Raw genomic sequence first — 11,677 nt, forward strand, 5'->3', positions numbered from 1 at the left:
TAATGTGGGTTGGAGATAGCTGTTCCTAAGGGTGCTGTGCTGCAGCCAATTCTGTGCACAGGCTACAAGGATTTAGCATTTGTAGAGCAGGGCTGGGGATCCTATAGGAGTTAGATTCCCTAATCTATGTCTCCAACTTTGTTCCATGCTTTTGCTATTTGCACGATTGATACCAAACCTCTCAAAATGAAAATGTTATTTGGGCATTGATATTCCCAAATAGCAACAAAATTCACACAAACATTGTTCTGCTCTATGATTGCTAATTCTTTTTTCTATATAATTTGCACTCATGTTTTTGACTTGTTATTCTGCTAGAAGAACAAATTATAATAGCAATTCAGAAACATGGTAATTAGGTCAGTAAATGTTGCTCTGAAAATTTGGAATAATTATTTCTCCCTCTATCAACCAAATCTTGTGTGCGGCTTGTTTGCTTCCCTTCAACAACGTGCCTTGTTGGCTTGCTGCATTTCCTCGAGAAAGCAACTGCAAGAAGCCGAAGAATGGACGTTAGGACAAGAAATTCGGCGTAGGTTCATACGCAATACAGCGTCCACTTCGATGTCTTAAGGCTTAGGAGTGAAGACCCTTGACCCTTCTCCTTAACTTCCAAAGGCCCATTCTTTAAGACCCCAAAATATTTCCTAGATATTCAACGCTTGTTCTCATTCTGATAAGCTATTTATGAGTTGGGTCGGATTAAATTTCGGTTGGTACTTCTAAAATTAAAATTCAGGTTTGGGTCGATATATTCGTTTAAATTATATTTATCATTTAAAATATTAATAAATTATATTAAAACTTAAATATTTTAAATATATTTTAAAGATAAAATTAAATAAAATTAATTTATTATTATAATAATGTTCTAGACCGTGTTTCAAAAATCATGTCTAAGACCTTACTCAAACTTGGTCAGGCAGGACTCGTGGGGCATAATGGACAGCTAGGCCCATAGACAGATCTATAATCAAGGATTCTCGGTTCAAGTGTTTCAAAAGAAATAAGTAGGGTGCTTCACATCAAACAAGTGGGGAGATTTTAAAAAATTTATAAGCATAGACACAACACATTTTATTATGTTAATCTTTTGGGGAGAAAGTAATAACCTTGTGACAAAATGGTTTTAGCACCAACTCGAGCTAGACCCAATCTATGCTAAGCACTTCAAAAGGAGAGGCAAGTAAAGTAGTTGATAGTGACGAGGGTGTCATTTAATTGGGTGGAGGAAAATGTTGTGCTATATGTTTCAAAGGAAGTAGACAGGGTGTTTTAATACTTTCATGTGCTGAGACTTTAGCTCAACTTTATGTGACCTTCAATTTTAAAATACGTTACTATTTATGGTTCAGTTAGTTTCAAAATCAATAAAACCAATTAAGACACAAAGGTTTTTGAAGTAACACAAAAGTAGCAAAAATAAGCGTAGCAAGAGAAACAAGCTTGAGAGAAATGACTTTTTACTCTCAAACTTGATATGCTTTACAAATGAATATATGACCTCTGCCTTTTGTCCAATTACCATTAAGTTAGCGAGCATAAGCCCCTTAGCTCAGCCAAATCAGTTGGCCTTGAGTGCACCCAACAACATCGAGCCAAGCTTCGTAACATCAGTAACTTGTTCGTCTTTTTTTTTGAACGATGGCCACTAACTTGGCCTTTTTTAGACATTCCTTCACCTAGTGCGAGACATCGCATAAAAAATAGGATCATGGCTCTTTCTCTTCATCCCTAGTTGATTCCACCTTCTTTCAACTAACATTTTTCCTTATCATTAGCTTCCACAGAATGCCAATCTTGATCTCTCCCACTTTTTCCATTATCTTTGGACTTGGAAGATGTTGACATGTTGTCCAATTTTCAAACTCACCCACGGCTCAGTTATGATCATGGCTTGCATGATGTTTTTGTACACCCCATCATTGGAGCTCTTGCTTGGCCCATGGCTTCAAGCCATTCATAATCGCAAAGAATGCCTATTTCCTACTGAGATCACCAATTTACAAAAAACTCAAAAAATTCTTTCACATATTCTTCTACCTTGTGTCATTTTGTTAACTTCTTGAGCTTCATTCGAGTCTTGTGATTGACATGCTCAAGATGAAGCTATTTTTGAAACTTCATCAATGTGCTGATGGCCATTCCCTTAAGCTTCTCATCACATTTACGCTGCCATCATGGCAAAGATGTGTCCACCAATTACATAATAATTGAATTAATCTGCAAAACATCTTTCGTGTTACTAATGGCTCGGAAATATTGTTTCAGGTTCCATTGAAGTTGTCCATTTCCTTGGCCTCTCACTTATCTCAAACACCTTGGGCTTAAGCACCTTCAACTAGGCCCCCAACTGGACAATAGGAACACCAACCTTTGTAGTTACCCTAAGTGCGATAAGTTCATCCTTGAGCCTTTATACTTTTGTTTTAACACTTTCACCGAATTCTTTAGCGTCATATCTCTCTAGTTCAACATGTTTACTAACTCGTTTAGGATTGATTGCATTTCTTCATAAAGCTTGTCATGTCGAGACCTCAATTCTTTGATGTTGGCTTTGAGGTCTTTGAATCTGTCCCTCATCTTGCCCATAGCCACCTCCATGTTGGATACTTGACCTTTTAAAGTAAACAACATATCCCTAAAACTTGACTTACCTCACTGGACTGAACCTCTGTCTCTCATTTTCTTTAGGTGGATGCAAATTGGTGAACTGTTGAAGCCATCTCTCTCTTCATCTTTCTTGACTCTGATACCAATTTTCACATTTTGAGATTTTTGCTAAACTCCATGTGACCTTAAATTTTAAAACCGTTACTAATTGAGCTTAAGTTAACCCTAAAACCAAGAAAACTAATGAAGAACAAAAAAGTTCTTAAAACAATACAATAGTTGAGAAAATAAGAAAAAGAAGACAAAAAAGCTTGAGAGAAATGAGTTTTTGTTTTTCTAACGAACTGTGTGTGCTTTACAGATGAATATATAAGAGTATTTATAAGCATGATAGCCCTTTTATCTAGTTTATTTACAATTCGAATTTAAGCTAAATGACTAAGACATTCAAACTTTATTATTCACCTTATCTACACAATTTAAATTTAAATACTAATTTTATTGACATTTAAGTTGAAATTACATCAGCTAATAAATAGTCCAAATTGAAGGACTATTCAAAAGGTACACAGACACTTTTACCTCTAACTTTTAAAAGAGTTAGGCCTCTTATCTGTTGAGTTAGTCATGCTGGCCTGCTCGATCTAAACACTCAAGTCATGACATAGATGCTTGCCTGATCTTGGTTCATGAAGTAGGGGTGAGCAAAATTCAGTCAAAACCGAATTAACCGACTAATTCGATTAATTCAGTTAATTCGATTAAATCGATTAAAAAATTCAATTAAATCGATTTTATCAATTCAATTCGGTTAAAAAATTTTGAAGTTGGTTAATCGAATTAACCGATTTTGAAATAAGTATATAAAGGCTTTTATTACATGTATGCACTCACACAGATTATATATATATATATATATATATATATATATATATATATATATATATGAATGAATGAAAGAAAGCTTAGATTTAATCATTGAGATGGATTTTCTTACATGTATTGACTCACACATTTTTTCTATACTTATATATGAATAAATAACTTAGATTTAATCAGCAAAAAATAAAAAATAAAATACAGTTTGTTTAGATATTAATATTATTAAATATTTATATGAATATAATCATACAAAAATTAATGTAAAATTAAAACAAAATATAATGAAAACTATGCATTAAGATTAAGGTATGAATATAACTTATTATATTAACTTATTTTTATATCAAGTTATTGATGTATTATACTATGTATAGTATATTTATTAATATACAAAATATAGTCTATCCTATATAGGCTATAGACTATAGTAAATTATTTTTTTTATAAATTATTAATAAACTATAATAATATAGTATAACTTATATTAATAATTTAATATAGTAACTTATTAATATATTAATGTTATTATAGTATAACTTAAATTACTAAAGTAACTTATATTAATATTAGTATCCAATAGTTATATAACTTATATTGATAATTAACTATGCTGTAGTATATAATAATATATTATGTAAATTACATAGTATACTTATCAATATACTAATTAGTCAACTATAATTTACTATCATATATAACAATGTACTATTATGTAGTATATATATTATATGACTTCGTAGTATATTTATAAACTATATAAGTATATACAAACTATATATAGTAATATATTAATACACTGTACATAGTATATATCTTAATACATCATACATAGTATATTTATTAATGCACTAATTAGTCAATATATAATATAGAAAGTGTATTATATAGTATAGTTGTTAATATATACTAATTAGTCAAAAACTATATATTAAAACTATACTATATTATTATATTTGGAAATTTGTAAATAATAATGTAATATGCAGTAACATAAAGTGTATTATTAATATAATATTAAATAAATTAAAAAAATAGAAAAAAGTTAAAAAAATTCAATTAAATCGATTAAAACCAATTTAATTGACTAAAGTTAATTATTTTAAAATCGATTAAAGGCTTTAAATCAGTTCGATTTAGTTACATTTTTTAAGAAAGTCGATTTAATCTGTTAATGATATTCTTTGATTGATTTGACCGAATGTTCACTCCTATCGTGAAGGGTATCCATCTAATTGAGTTGCAAGAACTTGGCTTTGCTACTGGTTTTAAACCGAAATGAAGAGGGTTCTCATGTTCATTTTATTTAAATGAAATCTTAAGATGCTTTCACCAATCCTCTCCATTACATCCCAATATATATGTTCATGGTCGTCACCTTTACGCAATTAGTTAAGAAAATTGTTCTTATAAGTTAAAATTCATTTATTTGATATTTTTATTTTCTTAAAAAAATAAAAAAAATAAATAAATAGAAACATCAATCAAAACGAGTCTTTATTATTGAATCTCAAAGAGATCAACTAATATAATTTTCACATACAATATGCAAGGGAATTGGAATCTTTTGCAATCCTTCCTTACTAAGGATTTTAAAATTTTCTTTTTATCTCACACAATTTGTGACTTATGGTATTAGATAAATATAGTTGACTAGATCAAAATCTAGTTAAGGATGAGAATGAGAGTGGTCCTTTTTTATGCTAACTATGAGCATGATCTACTCAGGCTTAGACAAATATTAATAGTCCCTTTATAAGTATTTTATATGCAAAATATGTATATAATGTACGTGCAACTCGTTAACCATTACTCAACACAAATATTTTGTTTTTGCTTTGGTCTTACTATTTTATGCTTTTCCATGTTTAGATCCAAAAACCACTACTCCTAATTATTTAAATAAAAATTAGGGTTACTCATTATTACAATTTTAAAATGACAAACTTCAATAATTGAGGCATTTCAAAGGTGAGGGAGGGAGGGAGGCCCTCCATAATATCAAGGCTGAGTAAGAGTGGCACGTGCGAAGCGTGCCATCCACGTGACTACTTTGCACGTGCTGCCATGTTCGTTTTCGAATAGACATGGAAGGAATATCGCACGTGTGGAACGGAAGCAAGAAGCATCAAAAGGGAGTGGTGGGTGATTTTAAGCACCCTCAAAATTCAATTAATTCCAGCCACGTGGAATTTGACCCCACCCTTCGCTCCCCCCAATTGCTTCCAACCTTTCTGAAGACCCAACCCTTTCAAAGCAGCTCACATGATCACTGACAATTCCACTTCCTTTCTCACGTGCTCCGTGGACCCCACTAACTCTTTTTCTGAAAACCATTTACTTAATCAAAATATTTTTTATTTAACATTAAAAGAATAAAAATGAGAGACTTGGGCCTTTTTTTTTTTTTAAAGCCTGGGTAAAAATTAAGTAAAATAGTAATGGGACAAACCTTATCCATTTTACCAATGGGTATTTTAACCTTAACATTGAGATTAGTGTGGAATGAGTCGAGCCCGTCTGACTCGGCCTGTACCCTTTTGCATGAAACATATTTAATACCGTCCATAAGCTTTGGGAGGCATAAAATAGTTGGCGAGTTTTGAGAATATATTGGGACTATTATTAGCAAAGTAAAAAGAGGAAAAAAAAAAAAAAGAAACAATTTTAGGAAGAGGTGTTAGGAAAAAGAGGTAGAATCATTTCTCTTGTGGTCACGTGAATTTTCTTCATACAGTAAGAATAAGGCATGATTGTACTAAATGTCCTACCTGCATTATAAAGATTATTGATTCGAGAAAAAAGATATGTCTATTTAATGAACGAAAATTTTAATTTATAAATTTAATATTAGTATAATATTTAAATAAGTTACTAAATCATTTAAAAAAATTTAAATAAATTTTTATTTTTTATTACGTTTAATGAAGTTTTTATATTTTTATTTTAAGTCAAATAATTCATTTTGAATAATAATTGACAAATTGTTATTAGTTAAAATAACACTTGTCATTTTATACCCACATAACATTAACACGGTGTTGATGTAAAGAATGAAAAATTTAAATAGTTATATTATCATGCTAAATTATTATGTTATGTCATCATCAATTGTGATATATCAACATACTATATGATCATAAATTATAACATATTAGCATGCATTGTCAGCATTATATGATATAAAATGATAAATGATATTTTGATTAAGTTAATCATTAATTAGAAAAAAATTTATTTGATTCAAAATAAAAGTTTAAAATCTTATTTGACTTAAAATAAAAGTATAACTTGATTGAACGAGTTATGGGCTTTATTCCAAGGATTAAAATTGTGTTGGATAAGAGGTTTTAGGAGGGTTCAAGTTGAATCTGACTCCTTCCTCATTATACAAAAATTGTCAATGGTGAATAATAATTTAGATCCGAATGACATCTATTGAGAAACACTAAAGAACTACTCTCACGAGATGGGGATTGTCGAATATCTCATATGCCTCATGAAGTGAACTAACGTGATTGAATGGCTACACACCATGATGATTTACCTTTAGGACTTAGTGTTTTTGAGTTTTCTTTTTTTGGAATTGTTCTTATTTATTAGCTGATGCTATAGGAGTTGCTTAGTCTAGAATGATGTAATAAGCTATCTTACTTCCACTATATATACATGTATATATATATATATATAAAATTTGATTAACGAAATAAAAGTATAAAGATTTATTTGAATTTATCCAAATAGTTTAAGAATTTTTTTAAGGATTATATTTTTAATATTCACCATAAATTTATATTTACAATTCAAAAACTATATTTATTAAATAGATGAAATTCTCACATATAAACGCAATATTTATTTCTTTTATTATTAATGAGATTCATAACATATAATTTTCAGAGATACGAGAAAAGTGAAATCATTGTTTTAAGAACTTAGGTATCGTTTGGTATTAGAGAAATGAGAGTACAATCTGTACAATGTATTCAATTAAATTACATTGTAATGTTTATTTTACAACAAATCATTGTAATGTAAGATTGTAATCAATCACATTACAACCAATAAATGTAATGTGATTGCAATTTAAAACTAAAACAATTACATTACATTGCACTTTACAATGTTATTAAAAATATTTTTACTCTTCAACTCTATTACTTTGTTACAAACATTTTGTAGTGTTATAATTAAAATAAAAATATTAAAATAAAATATATAATATAAGAATCAAAAATTAAAATAAAATAAAATAATTAAAATTTATATAATATAGGTAAAAGAAATTAAAATAAAATATATAATATAAAAAATTATATTAAAAATAAAAATAAAATATATAAGATTATAATAAAAATAAAAATAAAAAATATATATGATATTAAAAATATATTTAATATATGATATTATACAAAAATTAATAATAAAAAATACAAGTGTTTAAATTTACATTTAAATAAATATGAATACTTTTAAAAATTAATATTACATTCTTAGTAAAATAATTGTAAAACGTTACAATGCTATTTTTTCAGTATTTTAATTATTATTTTATTTATATATTAAACACTATAATATTATTTTTTTTATAATCACATTATTTGTAATCATATTACATTATAAAATATCAACATCGTCTTAAAATAATATTTTTTATTTGTATGGAGGAAGGGGGGTTAAAGATAAAAAATGTAGCCACGTGGATGAGATCAGGACCGCTATTTTTGATTAAGTTGAGCTGTAAGCATCGTGCTTAAACGTGGGCAGAGGAAAAAAATAAGGGGACAGGCTATGATTGGGCAACAGGAGGTTCGAAGAGCATAATTAATTAAGCTAAAAAACAAATGTTTTATGAGAAAAGCAAGAAAACTAAAATAAGAAAACACACAGTTCCCGAAGAGCAGAGGGGAATCCGGCTGCAAACTTGGACACTAATGTGGGGGAATCACAGCGACAAAACCTGCAAAAAGATCGATTCCTTAGCCTTTTGGGGGTTGAATTTACTTTAACTACCTCATTAATTACAATTAATGTTTTCTTAATTTATTGCTACTGACAACTATAATGCTTTCAATTTTTTTTTTGCACTAAATTTCGGTACAAGAAATATGGATATATCCTTAATGTTCTCAAATTTACGTGTTAATTGTCAAGCATTGTATTTAATCTAAAGAATATTATGATAAACAATAAATTAATTATTTTTATTTTAAGTACTATTTTCACTAAATTTAAGAAGAGACAATAACTATCATTTCAATGAGTACTTATAAACATTTGTAATATTTTTCCAAAGACAATAGCAAAATGTACAGATTTTTACAACAAGTACTCCAAAGACACTTTTTAGGACAATTATACAAAAGAATATCTTCATTCAACATTCTCTAAAGTAATTATATAAGGAATTATTTTCATCCATGAATTAAAAAAGATCACATTAATTGTCAATTAATATATTTAATGCAAAAAAATTACTGTGAGTAGTATGTTAATAGTGTTTTTGGGATAGTAGTTTCAATTAATATAAATTTTTAAAATAAAAATGAAAACCTCAAATTGGGGCTATTGTTTTTGGAACATATATATATATATATATATATGTTTTATCGGTTAATAAATACTAATAAAGAGGGTGGTTTTATCGGTTAATAAATACTAATGAAGTTGCCGGAGGTAGCTTGAATTGTGAAGGCAGCGTAGTAGTTGTCTGGCCTAGCTGTTGCCCTTTTAAGTGACAGCTGCCACAATTATGCTTAGCTGCATCTTACACTCTTGCTTTGACTCTTTGGATCAATTATCAATTAATGTGAACATTTTTGTAAATATTATGTAATAATGTGATATTTTGTGAAGTGATTGGTATAAAAATCTAGTCATGAATTATGGAATAGAGTCTCCAATTAGCAATGATGTTGCAATTTGTTGGCTTCTAAATGGTTCCTATTGTTCTAAGTTGTGAGGTACTTCAACTTGCCATATCATTTGAAGTGAATAAACGCTGCTGCTTTCAAATTAATTGAACAGCCTTAAAAGACTAAAATTAAAACCTTAAAAAAAAAAAGTACTAGTACTATTACCTAGTAAGTTTTGAAATTATTTTGTGCCCAAAAAGATAAAAAGAGGAGCTTGACTTTCCTAGGTTTGAAGTTAGGACCAATCACTTTTTAGGTCTAAATGACCCAATTATTCAAATTTATTTACCTTTGTTTAAAGCAATGATACCTTTTCTTAATGAGGCCAAAGCTTACCATTTGCCAACTCATAACTTCACCAAATCATAATATTAACCAAACCGAAAAAAAAAAGATACTACTTTGAAGTAACATACTTAAAATATTTTACTTGCCAAAAACAGAAAAAAAAAAATAACCGTAGTTTAATTTAATTATATTAAATTAAAAACCCTGTACAGAACTTGCAAGTCACTTCCCATTATTATTAAATTAATTCCCTGCTTGCATGTAAAAAGATGCTCCAATTTCCTCATATTTACAATTCCGCCCTTCCTTCACTCCTCAAAACCCACCCCTTCTCTTCAGTCTCCACTCTCTCTCTTTGTCACAAACCAAAACGCTCTTTCTCTCTAAAATCTGTTTAAATTTTTCTTCATTTTATCTCTCTAGATAACCAGAAACCTTTCCCATATATACGTATATAGGAAGTTTTACATTGTAAGGCTAAATGGAGGCGGCGGACTTCTTCGTCGGAGGATATTACGGCGGCGCAGCTGGCGGTGATTACTCGTCTGAGAAGAGGATGTCAGCGGAGCAAAAGCTCGCTGAGAATTTCACCGTTGACGACCTCCTTGACTTCTCCAACGAAGACGCCGTTATCAGCGACGGTTTCTTTGACAATGTCGCCGGCAATTCTACCGATTCCTCCACTGTCACCTGCAATTCCTCCGCTTCCGGAGGCGATAACCATTTCTCCTCTGCCAATTTCCCTCACTCCTCTCAGTTCTCCGGCGAACTCTGCGTCCCGGTAATTAAAAAGAAAACTTCGTTACTTCTCCTATTTTTGCATGGTGAAATTTTGATTTACGTTAAATTAGCGTAATTATTTTTAAAATTTTAAATTATAGTTTTGTCGATATTTTAAAAATTAAACATATACTTCTTTACCAATTGCTGATAATTAAATTAATTTTTACACATTTTCTTTAACTAAATCTGTAATTGAATTTTGGGAAATGAATTTGGTTTTTTTTTTTCAGTATGATGACTTGGCGGAACTTGAGTGGCTCTCAAATTTCGTTGAGGACTCGTTCTCAACAGACCAGAATTTACAAAGCAACCTCCAGATTTTCGCCACGTCAAAATCTCCCACACCCGAATCCTCCTCTTCGTCCACCCGAATCGATTCCTTAACCCGGAGCCCAACCAACCCAATTTTCCAAAACGACACTCCGCTCCCGGGTAAAGCCCGGTCCAAGCGTTCAAGGGCAGCCCCGTGCGATTGGTCGACCCGACTCCTCCACCTCACCCCGAAATCCACCGGGCAGAAGAAAAGGGATAATCCGAATGCCAATTCGGAGTCGTCGGGCCGGAAATGTTTACATTGTGCGGCAGAGAAGACCCCACAATGGAGGACAGGGCCGATGGGTCCTAAAACGCTTTGTAATGCGTGTGGGGTGAGGTACAAGTCGGGTCGGTTGGTACCCGAATACCGACCCGCTTCCAGCCCGACATTTGTGTCGACGAAGCATTCCAATTCGCATAGGAAAGTTGTGGAGCTTAGGAGGCAAAAGGATTTGCAAAGAGCACAGCAGCAACAGTTTCTTAGTCAAACATCGATTTTCGGCATATCCAACGGTGGTGGTAGCGATGATTTCTTGATCCATCATGGTGGGCCCGATTTTAGCCACATGATTTAGATAGACTCTTAAAAAAAAAAGAAAGAAGGAAAAAAAACCAAGAGCTTAACAAAGAATTGTAGCCCTTTCCTAAGTTTTGAACTTAAAAAGAATTTGAATTTTGTAGTTTTATTTTGAACCCAAAAAAGCAAAAAAGAGAGGAACTGTAGTCCTACAATCCTAATTGATTTTTGCCCAATTGGCAGATTTTAGAAATGATTTTTCTTTGAAATTATTTTTCTTACTATACATATATAAATATATGTAAAATCTTATTGGTTGGATAGGCAGACACTTGTGTGGAGCCGAAGGGTGAGAGAAAAGGGTTGT

General features: G+C 30.7%; 1 protein-coding gene across 1 annotated transcript; it reads left to right on the forward strand.

Moving 5' to 3' along the window:
* The first annotated feature begins 10,046 nt into the window (after nt 1–10,046).
* LOC110424220 (GATA transcription factor 4-like) lies at nt 10,047–11,579 on the forward strand. Its single transcript, XM_021438751.2, has 2 exons — nt 10,047–10,476; nt 10,709–11,579. The coding sequence occupies exons 1-2, from the start codon at nt 10,177–10,179 to the stop codon at nt 11,366–11,368; spliced, it is 960 nt and encodes a 319-aa protein (XP_021294426.1). The 5' UTR covers nt 10,047–10,176; the 3' UTR covers nt 11,369–11,579.
* Nucleotides 11,580–11,677: the final 98 nt, after the last annotated feature.

The sequence above is a fragment of the Theobroma umbraticum genome, unplaced genomic scaffold (assembly GCF_002168275.2).
Source record: "Theobroma umbraticum cultivar Fairchild unplaced genomic scaffold, ASM216827v3 scaffold_204.0, whole genome shotgun sequence".
In the NCBI taxonomy this organism is placed as follows: domain Eukaryota; kingdom Viridiplantae; phylum Streptophyta; class Magnoliopsida; order Malvales; family Malvaceae; genus Theobroma; species Theobroma umbraticum.